At 51.8% G+C, this 18,104-nt stretch overlaps 2 protein-coding genes across 4 annotated transcripts; one reads left to right on the forward strand and one right to left on the reverse strand.

The window, feature by feature from the left end:
• The first annotated feature begins 657 nt into the window (after positions 1-657).
• RASL12 (RAS like family 12) lies at positions 658-5,620 on the forward strand. 2 transcript variants are annotated; one of them, XM_030016031.1, is made up of 6 exons: positions 658-1,249; positions 1,452-1,656; positions 1,758-1,814; positions 2,957-3,030; positions 3,114-3,304; positions 4,129-5,620. In XM_030016031.1, the coding sequence occupies exons 1-6, from the start codon at positions 917-919 to the stop codon at positions 4,553-4,555; spliced, it is 1,287 nt and encodes a 428-aa protein (XP_029871891.1). In that variant the 5' UTR covers positions 658-916; the 3' UTR covers positions 4,556-5,620. The 2 variants fall into 2 exon arrangements, with proteins under 2 accessions (XP_029871891.1, XP_029871892.1); XM_030016032.1 differs by having other exon boundaries at positions 4,171-5,620.
• SLC51B (solute carrier family 51 subunit beta) lies at positions 5,558-13,972 on the reverse strand. Of its 2 annotated transcripts, XM_030016033.2 has the most exons (6): positions 13,763-13,972; positions 9,994-10,094; positions 8,430-8,804; positions 8,010-8,153; positions 7,084-7,174; positions 5,558-6,245 (listed from the first exon to the last, which is right to left on the reverse strand). In XM_030016033.2, exons 2-6 carry the CDS (start codon positions 10,031-10,033, stop codon positions 6,029-6,031), a joined length of 867 nt encoding a protein of 288 aa, XP_029871893.1. In that variant the 5' UTR covers positions 10,034-10,094; positions 13,763-13,972; the 3' UTR covers positions 5,558-6,028. The 2 variants fall into 2 exon arrangements, with proteins under 2 accessions (XP_029871893.1, XP_040979841.1); XM_041123907.1 differs by lacking the exon at positions 8,430-8,804 and having other exon boundaries at positions 13,763-13,970.
• Positions 13,973-18,104: the final 4,132 nt, after the last annotated feature.

Here is an 18,104-nt window from a genome sequence, read left to right on the forward strand (position 1 = left end):
TTTTTCCTCCCTCCTTAGCCCCTCATCCCAGCAGCCGGGAACTGCTGGGGCACCATGTGACAGCAAAGCCATTGTCCCAGGATCATGGCCCCAGCAGGTTCCCCTCCCCAAAATCTCAGTTTAGGGGAGAATGTGAGAGCTTTGCACTTGTGTTACTGTCACTGATGCTTATGTGTACCCAGCTTAAAATACCACATGTAGCTCCGATTGCTTTTAAGCATCCTTGACCTGTGTCCAAAGGGGGTCTGGGGTTCCCCCAGGGGCTCTGCTTCTCACAGGGGCATGACCCCCACCCTCCCCACCGTCCCCATCGTCCCCATCCTCCCCATCCCTGGGGCTTGCAGGGACTTCCACACTCCCAGACTATTTTGGGAGGGTTTAAAAATATCCTGCCTGCATTAACGGGCAATAATCCCAATGGCACAGCAGCCCTGCATGGCCACGGAGCAGCCTTCACCCCCCAGCCCTGGGTATGGCCCCCCATAGAAACCCCTCGGGGCCAGCCTAGGGGCCGTATCCTGCGGTCCCGGGTGCTGAGCCCCATCCCAAATGGCTGCGATTGCCATGACAACGCTGACTTCAGCCTCCGCCACCTACTCGGGCTCGGAGCCTGCTGGGTGCCGGCTGATGGCTTGGTGCGGGCAGCGGTGAGTACTCCCTGTGCTCCCCTTTTCCCCTCAGGATCGTGTCTTTTGGGTGGAAAAAGGGGGAGTTTTTGTCCCCCTGCAAAGCCTCTGCCAGCAGCAGAAGGAGCCGGGCAAGCGGCGGGCTGTACAGGCAGCATCGCTCCCGAGTGCCGCTCCTGCCTGCAGGAGGTGTAATGAGTGCACTGGCCTCAGCCAGGGGAGCGGGACCAGGCTTTTGCTTGCTGTGAGGACACAGCGAGGTGCTGGGGGCTCGGCGATGTGCCAGGGACATGGCGAGGCGACCGCTGAGCGGAAGCATGGTGGGTTTTGGGCTGGGGGTCCCTGCCCAAAGCCCCGGGAGCTGGGGGGGCAGTGTGTGCCCTGCCGGGGAGACCATCCTCGGGGCGGCCGAAGCAGCATGTCCAGCCCGGCGCCGGCGCGGCAGCTTTCCTTACAAGGAGTTTGGCTGGGGCCTGAGCGGCAGGAGCCGTGCTCGCCTCCGCCTGCCTCATTCATCGGCAGCCCCAGCGGCGCAGGGGCCGCCGCTCCCCCAGCCCTGGCCCCGGCCTCGGCGCCCGCACACCCCAGCGAGCCCCTCGTCTCCTCCAGCAGCGGGTTTTAAGGTGGGAGGTTGCATTTCTTTTCTCTTTCTGGGGTGCAAAGGGTGGGCAGAAGGCTGGGGGGGGGGGGGTGTCACTGTCTTTGCTTGGGTGGGGTGCTGGCTGCCAGCATGGGATAGTGACGCCGGCCACCCTGGCTCCAGGATGCGGATGGAGGAGAGCGGATCACCCTCCCCGGTGCCGCTGAGCCCCCCCTTCCCCCCAGGCTGGGGCACCCCAGGAGCCAGGCAGCGAGAAGGTCCCCATCCAGTACAGCACCGGGTGCCCCACATCCCCCCTGCTCTCTCCTGCAGGACGGAGGATGTCCTCGATGTTCGGCAAACCCCGAGCCGGTGGCGAGCGGCCACCCCAGAGCCCCCTCGCCGAGTGCAATGTGGCCATCCTGGGGTGCCGAGGGGCTGGCAAGTCAGGTGAGATGGGTGCCCCACCGCCATGAGGATGGCCGGGCATCAGGGGGGTGCTGGTGCCGTGGGGGGACACCCGCCTCACCCACCTCTTTCACCTCCTGCAGCCCTGACCGTGAAGTTTCTAACCAAGAGGTTCATAAGCGAATATGATCCGAACTTGGGTAAGACGCTTTCTCTGCGAGTGTTTCCCCTCGGTCGTCCCCCATGAGCTCCCACGGAGCATCCTTCCCATCTCCTGCGTTTCCCACGAATATGGCATTTAAGGGGAAAAAAAAAAAAAGACCCAACACCCCAAATTACATGAAAAACAACGGAAGGGCTGGATTTGACCCAAACACGACTGTAAAAACAGAGGTGAAAGCAGTGCTCTCTCCGCGGGCATGTCCCATGGGAGAATGTTGGCTCCTCGCATCAGCCCAAAGAAACTGAAAGCCGAATTACTGGGGGTCTTCGGGGAGCATCTCATGCCTCCTGCTCGCTCCTGGGGGTGCCGGGCAGGGGAAGGGCTGGGGGAGATAGCGGGGGCGGCAGAGCGGGTGGCCCTGGGGGCTGTGCTTTGCAGCAGTGGTTCTGGGCATTTTTTTCCACTCGTTTTGAGTAATTAATAACTATTTTCCTAGGCCTGGCTCCAGGGCGCAGGGAAGAACCGTAAATGATTTATTGGGGACATTAGGGAGATACGGACTTTGTCCAGGAACCAACTCCAGCCCCTAATAACTCAGCGACTCATAGGAAAGAAGGATAAATCCTTTCCTCCTCAGATCTTTTTTGGGAATGTGGTTTCATCTTCCCACGTCAAAACCTTTCCGAAACACATCCATTAGGACCCAGGCGGGAGAAGGCATCTTTCTCCCAGGGGAACGGCTTAGCAGCTCTCCCTGCCTGCCCTCCTTCCAAAAGAAAGGGGTACTCCTTTTGCCTGATTTATTGGGAAACAGCCCCGCTGTCACGACCCCAGCTTGCTTTATCTCACCAGGTCGTGGCATTTAGATAAGGGCCGAGCCCCAGGCGCAGTGATGGCCATGCTGGGCTCCTTCCCCTCCCTCCTTCTCCCGTGGGAGCCCACGCTTGCAGCATGTAGGGGGAAATAATTGCTCCCAGCCGAGCCTGCCCAGCGGCATCATCACCAGCCCCCCAAAATAACATTGTCTCAGGAAGGAGCGAGGTGGGAGGCGTCAGTGGAGGGTGCGCCTCAACAAGGGCTGAGGTTGCTCCACGGTGTCCCAAGCATCCAGGGTTTTTCTTGGCTTTGGAGAAGATGGGACACCCCAGCCCATCCTCACAACCGCCCTTCTCCTTGCAGAGGACACCTACACCTCGGAGGAGCTGGTGGACCAGCAGCCCGTGCTGCTGAAGGTGATGGACACCGCCGACCAGGTGAGGCACCAGGGCACCGCTGGTGCCAAACGCCCAGCTGGACCGCGGCTGGACCACAGCTCAGCTGCTCCTCTCACCCCCAGGATGGCCCCGGGAACTGCGAGCGCTACCTGTGCTGGGCCAGCGCCTTCCTCGTTGTCTACAGCATCAATGATAGGAAGAGCTTTGAGGGCTGCCAGAGCTACCTGGAGGTCCTTGCCCTGCACGCGAGGGGCTGCCAACGCCGCTACCCCGTGCTCCTGCTGGGCAACAAGCTGGACATGGAGCAGTACAGGTATCGGGCGTGGGGCAAGGCTGTCTTTTCCTGGTGGGGGAGAGCTCACAGATCCCCCCCATCCCTCTGGCTGGGATGCAAAACCCAAATATGCATTTTTTTTGTGGTTATTTCCACCCCTGTCGGTATTTGCCACATCCTCCCACATCTCCGAGGTTCCTGCTCTCCTGCCTGGGGGATGATGTGTTTATTTTGAGCCCATTGGTATTTTCAGCAGGATGTTTTTTGGCTGCGTGGTGAGGCAGCGTCACCGTCCCCGGGCACGGCTTGAGCCCGCTCCAGCTCCTTGCTCCCTTCTGGATGTGCCCATTCCCCGGAGCTCTCACTCCATTCCCGCTGCCAGGACTGGTTGTCCCCGGTGTGTTTTTCTGGCCTTTTGTGCTGCTCTGGGGCTGTGCTGAGTGTTGGTCCCATGGGTCCTTGAGTCATGTGCGTTGCTGAATCCCCCCCATGCATTGCTGAACCTCCCCACGCTCCCAGCACGGATTCTGGCAGAAGGCTTCCCCCTCCCCACAGCGAGGACCTGCCCCATCTCCTCTCTGCTTCCCAGTGCGATGCCATCGCATCCAGCCCCCTGCGTCCCTGGCACACATCCCTACTAAGCCTTCCCAGCACGGGAAGTTGCATGATTCCCCAGGGACCTGCGCAACCCGTTACTTTGGGATTTCGGGAAAGGCAAAACCCTTTTGGAACCACGTCCCCTGCTTGTCCCAGGACAAGGGATGAGCGGGTGCTGCCCTCGTCCTCGCCAGGAAGCAGGCGCGGGGTGTGGGGTCCATTGCTCCCCGCCTGCACCCCTTGCTCCCCTTTTTGGGTGGTTGCAGCACCCTGAGGGATGCTGCACCCGTCCCCTCCGCTCTCGCCAGGCAAGTGCCCGCAGCCGAAGGGATGTCGCTGGCAAGCAGGTTCGGGTGTCTCTTCTACGAAGTGTCGGCGTGCCAGGACTTTGTGGGGGTGCAGCACGTCTTCCATGAAGCCGTGCGGGAGGTGCGGCGCCAGGCGGAGCGGAGCCTGCCTGTCCGGCCGCTCTTCATCACCGAGGAACGTCCCTGCCCGCCGGTGGCCATGCCGGTCGCCCTGCCCACCCGCCACGGCTTGGCCAGCTGCACCTTCAACACCCTCTCCACCGTCAACTACAAGGAGATCCCCTCGGTGGCCCAGGCCAAGCTGGTCACTGTCAAGTCTTCACGGGCTCAGAGCAAGAGGAAAGCTCCCACACTCACCTTGCTGAAAGGCTTCAAGATATTTTAGGACGCATCCCTGCGGGCTGTGGAAGGGGCAGTGAGAGACCCCCCGGCTCCGCAAGGGATGAAACCATTCACGACAGACTCACGGGCATGGCAGCAGCCGCTGGCAGACGGTGGCCCCGGTCTCCATGCCGGGGCGAAGCCTGTGATGGCAATTTGGTGAGCAGACAGGGTGCCGAGAGTCCAAGATCGGCTGTGGCATCATTCTGCCTGCCCCCGCCCCGGCTCTCATCCCCCATGGCCAAGCCCTGCTTCGGTGTTTGCCCCATCCTGTGGCCGGCAGCGGGGGCCAGCCCGGCTTTCCGTGCTCATCCAGGCAGCTCCCAGAGCAGCTGGAACCGTGGGCACCACCTGGAGGGTGAGGGCTGTTCCCAGGGCCCCCCAGCTGGCTTGGGCGCCTGGCACACAGCGATGGGTGGCTGGGAAGGGGGAATTAATCGTTAATCAGGCACGGAGGCACCCATCTCATTTGTCTCATGGCTCCCCTGTCCGAGCAATAAGTAGGAGGAATTTTTATTTTTTTTTAATCCAAAGGAGAAAGGTGCAGATATTTTTTCAGCTGACTAAAGGCCTCAGGTGTCCTGAAAGTGATTCCCACGCATCGAAATAAGTCATACCAAAATAGCTGGTTTTTTAATCAACTTTTTACACTATAGTGTTCCTTTTCAAAGGCTTTGCAAGGAGATGCTTCACTGACAGGGACACGCTCTGAGAAGCCTTTGTTTAAAAGACTGACGTATTTCCAAAAATGTCTTAAATTATTTCATGGCTTCTACATGTGCCCGGTGAAGAGCGTGAAGTGAATCCTAAAGGAGAGCAGGCTCTACCCGTGCCCAAGCCTGGGCCAATGGCTGTGCGTTCAATTTCATTTGCTGTATCAGGTTAAATGTTTTGCTTCTCCCTGGAGTTGCAGTTACTCTGCAGAGTAAAATATCCACGTGTATATTTGTACATATATACATATATATATATATATGACCTTACTGATGGAGAGAGAGATTCAATATGGGATTTTGATCAACCACTTTGGAAAATATTTTAATAAAGATGATTTCTGACAAGAACAAAAGCGCCTCCGCTTCACTGCAGCTGTTTTCCTGACGGGACGTGACAGCGCATTCCCTGGCTGACCACAGCAGAAGCCTCCCACCTCCCACCTCCCGCCCTGGCTTGGCTCCCACCCATTTGCGGCAGGGGGGGCAGGCAGCATCTGAGGGAGGGGGCAAAGCTGGTGCGTGAGAGGAGGCTGGAGGCGGCCAAGCGCAGCAGGTAAAGACCAGCCAGCCGGGAGCTGAAACGGAGGAGGCACAGGCTTGCCTCTAGTCCAGAGCCACTTCTGCTGGTGCAGTTCTGCTGCTTTCTCTCCCTTCTCTCTTCTGTTTCCCCAGGCTAAACTGCAATCTTAAATGTCCATCACTATGAATCAAGACATTCTGATATATTCCTTACGGCCTAAATGTTTTGACTTCAGCTGCTGTTACATGGCATCCTCAGACCTCTCTGTGTACAGAGACGTGACGGTTCCATCCTTCCACTGGACCACCACTTCTCCTGGTCTCTGATCCTGGGGCACCAGCTCCTGCTCTCCTGGTTCGGCCGGGCTGTATTCCTGCACAGGCATCAGGGCTTGCTTGGCTTCCAGCTCAGCCCGCTGCGTGGTTTCCACTTCTCTATACATGTGGATCTTCCTTTTCCTGCAGGGAAGGCATAAAAAGGAAATGCGGAGTGAAGCAGTGAGCCCAGCCCGCATCTGGGGGCAAGTATCTACTCCCGGTGACGGTTACATCCATCTCTTCACACCTTGGCCCTGGGAACACATTAGCTGCTTACAGGCAAACCCCACCAGCTGCACTGTGTCATGTAAGTGGTCTGAAGCGTTTGAGTACATACAGCCGCAGGGTTTACACTTGGCGAACACGGAGTGCAGCACATCACCCAAAGTGAGGCAGTAACACCGAGCAAGCCATCATTAAAATGAGTGTGTGGCAGACTTGTAACGTTAGCTCTTTTTCTCTCATTTTAAGGTGAAAGCTCTGATCCAGATATAAGTTTTCTTTCTGTAGAAAACAGCGAGTTGCTTCTCAGCTGCAGGGTTGCTGTGCAGCAGTGCAGCCCAGGGGAACATTGTGGGAACACAGGCGGGGAAAGGCTGGGGAGGCCTGCTCCAGAGCCCCTGTGTGCCCCTGGACTTAGGGGAGAGCACCTCACACCACACGTGTAATGTCACTTCCCTCCCAGCTGCCCTGTTGGGCTGGGCAGAGCTGTTGCAGATGCTTTACAGGATCCAGGGCCCGGAGAAGTGAAGTGGCTTGTTCCAAGTGACACACAAGGAGAGCAGGGAGTCAGGCAAGGTTTTAAAATGAAGCACGGTTCAAAGGGAGTTTGTCTTTGCTCTTCTCCCCATCACTCAGGGTTTGTCCTGCCCTGCATCTCAGCATGCTGCCCTGCCCTGCCAAACCCATGTCTGTCTGCCTGGGGGGGGTCTCAGCACACCACCACACACCAAAAGACCCCCAAATTTTCCTGTCTCACCTGTTTCGCACAATGTTAATGGCCAGAAGAAGAAGACCCAAAATCATGGCCATGAAGGAAAGCGCAAGAACGGAGTAATTCCACGTTGACGCTGGGGGAAAGCACAGAGAGACAGCATTAGCATGCACAGGGCAGTGTGACCCACAGAGCCCAGCCACATGTGGTCTGAGGATACCCAAGCTCAGAGTGCTGTGGCTTGGCTGCAGGATGAGGGCAGAAGTGCTGGTGTCCATCTCAGCACCCAGAGCAGAGCACCCACGTCACATTTTTGGGGATGACCTCAGGCAACTCTCCCTCCCTGGGCAGGAGACTTACACAACTGCTTTCTGCCGCTCACAGCCCCCCGCCTCGGGCTCTGTATCTCTCATGCTGACCACATCTGCCACGCATGGCTTTTCAACCTTTTCCGGGAGCTGTGCCTGAGGGTGGGAGCAAGGCTGAGAGCTGCAGCATCCCACCATGATCACTGCTAGAAGGGCCCCTCTGCTCCTAAGCCTTTCTCGCCACTGCCACACTCAGGCAGGTAGGTTTTGCCTTTGAACACCATCTGGGGTGTGCAGCACAGATGGCAGTGGATGTTCTGTCCTTCATTTTTGCAGCTTTGAACTTGATCCTCGGGGCGCTGACCTGTTTCTATCAATCTGCTCTCTCCACCACTGGTCATCCCAGACCTTTGCTCTCTTGGCAGGCTATGCGTGCAAAGAGGCCGAACCCCTCTTTGGGAGAAGACACTATCTCAGCAAAGCCTCATACCTGTCTTCACCCATGGCCTGCTTCTTCTGGAGGTGAGACTGAGGGTTTATGTATCTGGGGTAAATCACTTCCTTGGGTAATTCCCTTGGGCATGTCCATTAGGCAGGAGGGTTGACAGCCAAGGACTGTTTATCTCTTTCAACTCTCAACCCAGGAACGTCAATGGGACTTACGGTCTTCTCTGCGGAAGAACCAGAGCAGCTCCTCCAGCTCTTCTGGATCTATACCCAGCGTAACGGTCGCATTGCCTGCTGTGTGGTCATACACGTGTGTGCTGGCAAGGGCTGCAGGGAAGTACCTGTCTTGCTCTGCCTCAGCTGTGGAGGAAAAGAGCAGAAAAATGCAACAGTTACTGCAATACTTCAGGCTAGAAATGGACTTCCCCGTGGCTCCCAGGGTTGCCCAGCACGTCTCTCCAAGCAGGCAGAACGCAGCCGTGAGGGCACAGCCTTATCTCATGCACCGAGAAATGGAGAGCGTTTCTGGCTCACACTGCAGATCCCATTATGGTGGGGCACCCAGGGTTGGAAAGACCCCAGGATGCTGACTGTGCCTTTCTACATTCCCCAGCAGCGTGTGTGTGTGGCACATACCTGCTTTCTCCTTGCACACGCTCCTGTCTGCAACATCTTGCCATTGGGCCTTGAGGCCTCTCACTTTATCGAGAGCGACTCCTTTCCTGTTTGCCACCAGGTAGCCCTGGCTACTGCCCACTGGAGAGAGCAGCGAATTCAAGCAGTCCCAGCTTGTGTAGCCCAAGCTGCCACAGAGACTTGTCTGCACTCTGTTGGCTCCCACCACGGAGAGGCAGCTCTGTGTGCCGTGATTCATCAAAGAATCACCTTGCCAAGACCAGTCCTGGAAATCTGACTCTGGATTACAGTCCTCCAGCAATAAATTCCCATTCATCGGGCTGGCTTGTAAACACAACTTGACTTTAGCATTTTTCATCAGAAAAGCTTCAGTGTCTGCAAAGAAACCAGCACGTCAGTGTGGCCACCCCCTAAGCACAGGACATATACACACACAGAGTATATAGGGCAGATGGGAATGACACCCAATTCTGGAACGGGGAAATCAGCGTAGGGCAAAAGGCATTCAAGAGGCAAACTGTCTCCAGGCCAGCTTCTCTCTGCCAGGGCTGCTGGGCTCGTAGCTGAGCTTTCCCTAACCCATGCTTCTCAGCAAATGTAGCTCAAGCACATCCTTTTGGGTGGGTCCTGGGAAGCCCAGCTAGACTTGTCCTTGCAACCAGTGCTGAGCTTTGTTTGAAGCTCTATCTGTAGCTGTTCCCTGGAGAAGAGATGATGGTAGGCTCCTCTCCTAGACTTGAGCTCTGCTGGGCCCCTTGGTGTGCAGGCCGATGCCAGCCTACAGCGCCGCGCAGCCTGGCCCATGCTTAGCCCCCTCCTGCTGATTCTGGGAGGTGGGAGGCTGCTCTCCTGGGTTGTTCCTAGAGGCAGAGGAAGCTCAGACCCTTTGGTGAGCCTCATTGCTGCCTTCTGCTTTCCCTCTGGGGACAGACACCCTGATGTCCTGCTCCAGCTGGATGAACTAGGAACTGTCTCCAATATCTCCATTTCTGGGGAACCAGAAGGGGAAGGGTTTGGGGCTCGGGTCTTTCCAGTTTGGCTGTCTAACCTTTTAAGGTTCAGTGTCACCTGAAACATCCCTCTGCACAGTGGAGGTGCAGATAGTCCCAACAGACATTGGTATTGGGTTTAAAAAAATCAAATCTCTGTAAGTCAGGTGTCTTCCCTGGTGTCAAAGAGAATGCAACAGTGCTGTAAGCACAGGCTTAAGGAGCAACTTTCCACATGGTTGAGCCAGGCAGCTGCTGGTGTATACTGAGGAAAATGGGTCCATGTAGAGGAAGAAACCATATTTCCAGAAAGTTAAGGTCTTTAATGCATGCCTTTGCCATAATACTATCTGTACATGTTTGCCCTCAACCAGTGAGGCATTCATAATGTCATACAACAATGCTGGAAACTCTTGCACGTGTACATCCAGCTCCCACGACCCCACCCTGCAGACCATGTCTTCTTGTTGTAACCCCTGCTGAGCCTGGTGTGGGTGAGAGCCTGGGAAGAGACACAGCCTCAGCACATGTGACCTACTTCACCCACACCATTATCCTCCAAGCCAAGACTCTACCTTGCAGCAGGAAAAATGGGATTATCCAGAAGAACTTCATATTTGTATGTGCAGCTGCGATGGATCACGCCTTCACTGGTGTTTCTTCAGTGCACAGATGCCTGGGAAAGAGAGAGAGACAAGAGCTGAGGGATAACCTCGCAGCATCCTCTGCTAGCTCCCATTGTACAGTGCCACTGGTTTTATCAGTGGGAGCCCTGAAAGTTACACGAGTTATTACTCAGAGGGACTGGAGACAGCAGGCCAGCATGTTTCTCCTCTGGTATCTACAGTAGATGAAAGGAGACAAAAGCAGAGTGATGATCTTTTAAATTACTCTGTGCTCATGCTGATTCCCCTCCCTGCTCCAGCTCTGTGTTCAGAGAGGGGATCTGATGTACCCCCGCAGCTGTGGCACTGTTTTCTTCTGTGGACGTGAGTCTGAACTGCCAGGACAGGGTGCAGGCAGACAGTGATTCCAGGAGCCATTGACGTGATAGCAGAGTGGCTCTGGCACAGGGTCTGCTGCCTGGGGTTGGACCCCTTGCCTAGGTGACCCCGTGCAGATGCGAACTCGGCTGCTGAGAGCCAGCCCCTCCCCAGCTGTGGTCCCCTGTCACAATCCTTAGAGAATACATACTTTGTGGACAGTGACTACCTGCTGCCAATCCATGGATGGCAGAATAAGGGTGTGGAGATGAGGAGGTGAAGGGCTCAGCTCCAAGAGGAGGAAAAGCCGGCTTCTCATGGAGGCAAAGGTATCTCCCATCCCTCAGAGAAGCAGAAAGCTCTTCCTTGACCTTTAGTCCCTCATTTGTCAGTGGCATCAATCCAGCTTTTATGGCTGCTTGTCCAACTCAGTTCTTCAGCCTCCTTTGGAGGGACCTGACCTGAGCAGAGGGTTCCCGTCTGTCCACTGTGAGTCAGTTTGAGATGGTTAGGTTGGCTCTCCCCAGCCCACTGCTCACTGGCCTCATCTGAACTGTCACTCACAGGTGAATGACATTGCAAGACACACGCGTCCCTCAGACAGCTGGCCCCGCAAGCCATTAATTATTATATGAAGACTTAGACTTTTACAACTGTCTGATACTCTCAACTCTTACCTGCCCTTGTAGTGTGGCCTGGCACTGTCTGAAGCTGTTCCCTGGAAATTGCTCATGAGTACATTCCACCGTGCCAAGCGTGTCAACAACACCGCTGCTGACTCCTCAGGGAAGCATTTGTCCTTTCGGTTACAGACCTAGTGATTGCTACTATTCCCCCCCCCCCCCCCCTTCTCAATGTCTTCACAATTCAAAGTTCACATTTTATAGTCAACCAGGCATGCAGGCTTACTCCCTGCTGCCAGAAACCCACCTGTTAGCAATTCTTTGAGGACAGGACTCTCAAATACATGGTCCACTTTAACTCTGTATTTCAGAAGATATGGGTAAAGCTGCTCCCTGCAGTTAGGTATGCCAATTACCTTACCATCCAGGTAAGCTTTAGCTTATTCACATGGATCACTCCTCAGAAAGGAGGAAATAAAGTCTTGGTGCCAGTGAAATCAAGTTACAAGTCTGCTACACCCTAATAAGAAGTGCCATTTGAATGTGTTAAATCTTGCTGTGCAAGGTTTCTGTCTAATCATTTGCTTGAACAGGAATATTTGACATGCATGTTGCTGATTTTCTCCTAAGGTGTTTCATAACTTGTTGGCCACCTCCTGGTGTCCTCACTAAAGCTGCCATGCACAGCAGGGATGCTAGAAAGCTGCTAGAAGTACTTCACTACTTCATAAAGTAGTGACCGCCAAATCTCCTCCAGACGTGGGAGGCTGGATCTTCTCAGGTACAATACAGTAGCAGAATGGATATTTATCGTGCGTTAACAGGAAATTTAGGTAAAAGACTTTAAGGGAAACCCCTGTTATTTTAAAGTTCTTTTACATCTACATCAAACTGACCAAACTAGTTTGGAAGTTTCATTCATCAAAGCTACAAAACAAAGTGTTCTTGGGCCAGTTATCTACCCCAGCAGAGAGCCTGAGCAGGATCCAGAACACTGCCTGCATCACCAGCTTCCCCAGTAAGGAAACAGTGAGTCCCACAACTGGGCTGGACATACTCTGGGGAGTTTGGATCTTCCAGCCTGAAAGAGAGATTTTTAAAGTCATGTCCTCCAGCTTCCCCCACACAGCTGCTCTGCCCCACTGCCCACATCCCGGCATGGGCGAGCACTGCTCCACCAAACAAGCTGACAGAGCACGGGTGATGTCTTCTCCATTGCTCCCCTGCCTGCACATCTCAGCAGTCACTCTGGCTACTGTTGGATGGGGATGAGCCCTTAGATCTAGGCCTTAGACAACTCTAAGCTGTGGACTTTGGTCTCCCGGCCCTGTGAAGACACCCAACACCCTTCTGAGGTTGCTTCCCAGCTTGGATACAACACGGGAAGCTCAGATGAGAGAAAGCTTGTGCATTTTATGCTTGTATGGAAGGAAGTAGAAAGAACAAAGAGGCCAGCACCTCTCAAGGAAACATTTTACCTGTGTTATTTTGAGTTTATATTTACACCTGAACAATTTTGTAATTTCTTTCTTTTTTGCAAATGGGATTTTCACATCAAAAGCTGCAAAATTTATGTGCTGTGCGTACTTCAGGAACAAAGAGTCACTCGCCAATGCTGTCCCAAATCCTCCTGTTCAAAACCACGATGTGTGGACTTTGGTGGCATCCAATGAAATCTCAAGAAAATACAGAAAAATGGCAAGTGACAGCTTTTTGCTCTACATATTGATCCCAGCACTTACATGGTAAAATCATTCCTCATGATGTAAGCCCTTGGAGATCTGAGACCCATCACATGCACAAGGCAGAGCTGAAGGATTGGTGCTCTAAAGGTTGGAATAACCCAGCTAAGGGCCTGTCCCATGTGGGAACACGCACGTCCCCAGCTGCATGTGGACTCTTTCCAGCCAGGCCACAGCACACTGGGCTGGGACACCAGCATGTGCTTTGTATGTTGGTTTTTATCAGGTCGAATACTCGAGGCTGCTTACCAAGCCAGACGTTGCCCTCACTCTGAAAATGAGAAGTCTTGAGATACTTGTTATATTGATATAAGTAAAGATGGGGAAAAAAAGTCTTCTGGAAAGACCATCAAGTACAGCTTCTGTTAAGATGATAATGTTCCTCTGGACACTCTACTCACGACACAATATGTGGCAATGCACTTATAATGTCCCAGTCTTTGTAAAATAGTCTCCTCTTGTCATTCAGGCTCTCTCTGTGGTGGTTATCTTATCTTAACTGATTGTGTTAAAATATGTTAGTTGTTCCAAAGATGTTATAAAAGTGGGATGCCCTGTCTTTGGGATTCATAGAGGATATACAATGGCACACCACAGAGATACAAATGGAGGGGTTAGTTTATAAAGGTACATTAAAGACTGGGTTCAATTAAAGAACACAAGAAAAATGTTTAATATTGAGCATACCAAAGCAAGAAGGCACTCTGTACTATTTTTTAACCTTTGTAAAGTCAAAAGTTAAAGAGCAAATCTGAGTTATATCAAAAATTTTCCTTCAACTGCTTTCCAGGCTGTTTATATGCAGGAGTTATCCCAGCCTGCTTCTCACCTGCCATTCAGTGTCTCCTTAAATAAGTTATGCAGCCTTTGCTTAAAATTTCCAAAGATTCGAGCTTTCTAACTGAAATAAATAAATAAGCTTTTCTTTACAGATAGCTATAAATTAACCCACCAGCTACTGTACCAGGAAATGTCCGTTCATCTCCGCTAACTCACCAGAAACATGCAGTTCACAGCAGAGAAGAAGCTACATTTCTTCTTCAAGCCCTGCTGTCTGGAGCCGTCTCCTCTGAGCACCCGTCCACGCCTTACTACAGTGACAAGGTTGCCTCTCCCCCTACTCTGGGTATGCTACCAGCTGTGATTCATTCTGCTCCTGAGTCATGTGTGAAGGCCAGTCCAACAGGTGAGGTTCACTCCAGCCCCTGAAAAAAAAACACACCTCTTTAGTGGGTCCATTTACAGCATGAGGTGAATGACCTTTTCCCAAAGAATGAACTGTAGGAACTTCCAGCTTATTTGCTCAAGCTATTGGCATAATCAGTATTAAAAGAGCATGCCGCGTAGGATGACACTCAGTAATAAGTTACCCTGGGGTTAAAATAAACGATAGCGTTCACTCTGCCTGGCTCAGTCCTCATTGCATAAAGGAAGCATGTCCTGATAAAGCAGATACTAGCCCCCCGCCCTCCCTTTTTTTTTAGTGAATGGTCATTCTAAGGCTCTCAGAGCATCTTACAGAGCAACTGACTTCCCAGACAAAGCACAAAGCACACTTCAGAGATTTTGCCATGCCTGTTTCACAGGTACTGGTAACAGCTAAGTCAACAGACTGCTAAAGAGGCTTTGCAGTGCCCCGAGGCTGATGTGCTGTCTTTTTGTGCCAGTCACTTTTGGAAAGGAGGATTCCTCCTCCCTGAACTACCTGATCCATGGGTGGAGCTGCATACCACAAAGCAAGCTAGACACCTCTCAGTGGTGGGCTTGGAGCACACAGCTAGCACTGGTTAGCTTAAGCTTAATGGGAGATGGGCACAGTATCCTTATGTTCATCCTGTTCTCAGTGTTTTCCAGCTTGAAATAAAATGACTTTGGCATTGAAGCTGTGTTCCAGTGCGATTAATCCTTTGAATCCCATCTCACATCTGATTCAGAGCTTGCCCCTGTGAAATTTCACCCAGCAGACATGCATACTCCCCAGAGATGTTTCACTGTTCAGCATTGGCCTGGCAGGGATCGGATGGGAGCTCACACTCAGAAACGCATCCTGCAGGAAAAAAGAGCTCCTCTCTGCTGGGGGAGGCAGGTTGAGACGGGACATCACACCACACTGTAAATCGTGCTGTCTTTCCTCCTCATTTCAAGTTAGATCATTTAAAAAGTGCCATCACACTAGGGGATGCTTTTCTAGAGTGTCCTGGTGGCCTTTGCATTGCCAGGGAAGGGGTACAGCGGCAGGCCAGCAAGCAGTCTCACAAGCTACACAACCAAATCCTCTAGCTCACTGCCTTTAAGAAGCGTGCAAAGAAATTGCCTGGCCCCTGTAGTGCAATCTCTGAGTAGAGGGATGGACACAGTAGCCATGGTGAAGAGGTGGCTGTATCTGGAGAAGGGTGACTGCAAAGCCCCAGAAGGTCCCTTTTCATCCCAATTTCCTACATGGCTTGATTTATGTATCTATATTTAAAAAAAAAAAAAAATTCCCCAACTGCTGTGTGGAAGCTGGGCGTGATGGTATAACCCACATTTCCCTCAACTGATGCCTCTGAAAGCAGGTGGAGAAACCTGATCAGAGGAGACAGAGTGACTGCAGCCCCTGGGAAGTCACAGGCAGCTCTGCAGCTCCGCAGTGGCTATTTGGGTCCCGTCCTGCCTTTGGGCTGTTTGCAGAAGAGCTGTCCGACAGCTCCTCTCACACGGGAGATCCCCAAAGGCCTATTGCAGCCCTTGCAGTCCAATGTCCCACAGCCAGTGGTGAAGTGATGGGCTACCTGCATTTGCCTGGGTGCAGTGGCGTGGGTCAGGGACAAGCCTTAGTGCACCAGCACAGCAGTTCCTATTTCACGCCCAATACCCCCCAAAAAATTAGTCTCAGGATGCAGGCAGGTGGCTGAGATGCCTTTACGACTCAGCGTGAGATACATGGAAATAAAACCAGTTTCCCACTGGTTAGAGTTGGCCCTTGTGCCCAGTAATCCTCTCCTTCAGAGGACTGTGAATGCACTCAGGAGCAATCTCTTCAGCAATGGCTGTGTTTTATTTCATATTTCCCTTGACAACACTGGCACTCTTTAATGAGAGATATCTTCTTACTTCTTGGAGATACTTTCAGTGTCTTTGGCTAGGAAGCAAAGTGGAGATAGGCCGTTGATTTATGTTTTGCTTCCTCCTCGGATTTGCCTTCACTACTCTTAGGAAGAACTTGACTGACCTTGGTGTTTTAATTTTGCTTATCTTTTTTGATCCCTTCTGTGTCTTTGACCTGAAGTGCCTGGTTACAGAATAACTAAACATTCAGGGTTGTTGGTTTCTTTTTTTTTCCATGTACAAAAGCAGAGTTCAAATGCAGCAGGAAAGCAAGATTTGTGAGCGAGCTTTTTTTTTTTTTTTGGTGAAACCATCAGATTGTTGCTTTCATTCTGCTGGAAAAATTTACATCGAAAAAAATTTTCAGTTAAAATACATGTACACTGTGTCCAAGGCATAATACTAAATAATAGCCGTCATCTGAACTGTACAGTCATATCAGAGCTGAGGATGAATTACTTCGGAGCACATATACTGGAGTGAGTTTAAGTCCACTTCATAAACTTACTGCAAATGAAACATCAGTTACTTTATGTGTAAGTCTGGCAAAAACTCAGCATGGAGTTTCAGTATTTCCAGGAGCCTTAACTACTGGCAGAACTGAGAATCCATCTGCAGGGTTTAGGTCCCCTGATGAGCAGCAGGTGAAGCTCCACACACAGTGCAGATGTGCCACCAACACGTTTAACACTTCCCACGCCAAGATCCGATACCTGGAAATTAACACTGAGCAGCAGCTGGATGCCGGGTTCAAATTCCCACCTTTTGGGTGGCATTTGGGCCATCCAGACCATGGCTGGTACGTCCCTGGCCTTTCTGAAGTGCTGATGATAAATCCAGGGTTTCACCCAAGACCTCAGAGAGCTAGTAGTCACCAGCATGACACAAGAACGTCTCCTTCCAGCCTGCCTTCCAGCAATTGCGCTGTCTGCTTCTGAAAACCCTGAGTATTTTTCAGCATCTGAGGTATTATGTGGTCAAATTTTTTCAGCATCTGAGATAAGTGGTCAAATTACACGCTGTGTGGAACACTGCTTCCTCTCCCTTGGGGCCTGATAGCCCTAAGTGCCTGTAATCACTTAGTTACTGTGCAATGACTAATTGTTCCCCGTTCTCCAGCTCCATACTATTTTTGATAAGACAGACTGCCCGCCTGTCCTTCTCCCCACGTCCGCTTTTCAAGATGAGCTATGCTGGTTGCTTTAATCTCTTCTCACACGGAAGCCATTCCTTCATCCTTGCTACCCTCTTGTTTTATCTTTTTTTTTTCTTTTTTACCATGCTGTTTCATCTATGCACCCTGACATGAGGCGGCTGGAATTGAAGAGTGTCCTGCATGCAACTGAACTGAGGATTTTCATGGGGATCCCCAAGTAATAGAGAATTAAGTTTTCTGGAGCAATTGATTTCTACGTACTGATACTCAGCTAGGAAATTATCTCAGTATTTGGTAGCGTATTCTCCTTTTCTCAGGGTGCAGGAATATAGGCACCTCAGTTAGGATGGCCTGGCTCTTTTTTTTCACCTATAACAGCACTTTCTCATTAGTTTTCCTTTGTTTCTACTGCTGGAGAGGGAGGCACCTGCCATGTCCGAGAGAAGAAAGCCCTCATGATGGGCAAAACAGATGTGAGAAAGGGAATGAATATGCAGTGCTGCTTAGCACAGCACAAGATTTCACTTTCCTTAGTGGTCCTTCTCTCGTGTACCCGCCCAACATAAATTCTGTCATGCGATTTCCAAGTAATTTACATGTTTTCACTGGCATATAGGAAATGTTTCCAGATTCTCACATTCCATGTTTTAGAAATTCCTAGTGTGAAAGACTGTAGGACATACTGTGATTTAGATGCATAGGGAATTTCTGTACGTAATTTACATTAAACGAAAAGCTACACAAATAAACCATCTTCCCATGGGGGAAAAGAATGTTCTTAGTGTAAAATATTTTCATTCTTATGTTATGGGAGAAGATAGTTCTTTATGGGAGAAGATAGTTCTTTAAGTGGTTATTCTGACCCCATAGTTTACAAGAAAGCATTCTTTAAATTACAATCACTGTTAAAACAAAGCTGTCCACAGAGGCAGACACAGACACTAGCTTTCCAAAGGCTGCATTGGAGCCAGCAGGAAATCACTGGCTGCGGTGTCAACACCCCTTTCTGCCCCTGACATTTTTCCCCGTTATCTTCGCACCGAGGCAGAGCGGCCAATTCGCGGTCATGAGGGCCAGGGTTACGGGTCCACCGCC

The sequence above is a fragment of the Aquila chrysaetos genome, chromosome 5, assembly GCF_900496995.4.
Source record: "Aquila chrysaetos chrysaetos chromosome 5, bAquChr1.4, whole genome shotgun sequence".
Lineage (NCBI taxonomy): Eukaryota > Metazoa > Chordata > Aves > Accipitriformes > Accipitridae > Aquila > Aquila chrysaetos.

Coding starts and splice junctions, on each gene's coding strand:
- SLC51B (XM_030016033.2), bottom strand. CDS start 10,033: ATGAAGTTCTTCTGGATAATCCCATTTTTCCTGCTGCAAG. Junction 8,805..9,993: donor CCCATTTTTCCTGCTGCAAG/GTAGAGTCTTGG, acceptor GTTTCTTTGCAG/ACACTGAAGCTTTTCTGATG. Junction 7,175..8,009: donor GTTCTTCCGCAGAGAAGACC/GTAAGTCCCATT, acceptor GCTTTCCCCCAG/CGTCAACGTGGAATTACTCC.
- RASL12 (XM_030016031.1), top strand. CDS start 917: ATGGCGAGGCGACCGCTGAGCGGAAGCATGGTGGGTTTTGGGCTGGGG. Junction 1,815..2,956: donor CGAATATGATCCGAACTTGG/GTAAGACGCTTT, acceptor TTCTCCTTGCAG/AGGACACCTACACCTCGGAG. Junction 3,031..3,113: donor TGATGGACACCGCCGACCAG/GTGAGGCACCAG, acceptor TCTCACCCCCAG/GATGGCCCCGGGAACTGCGA.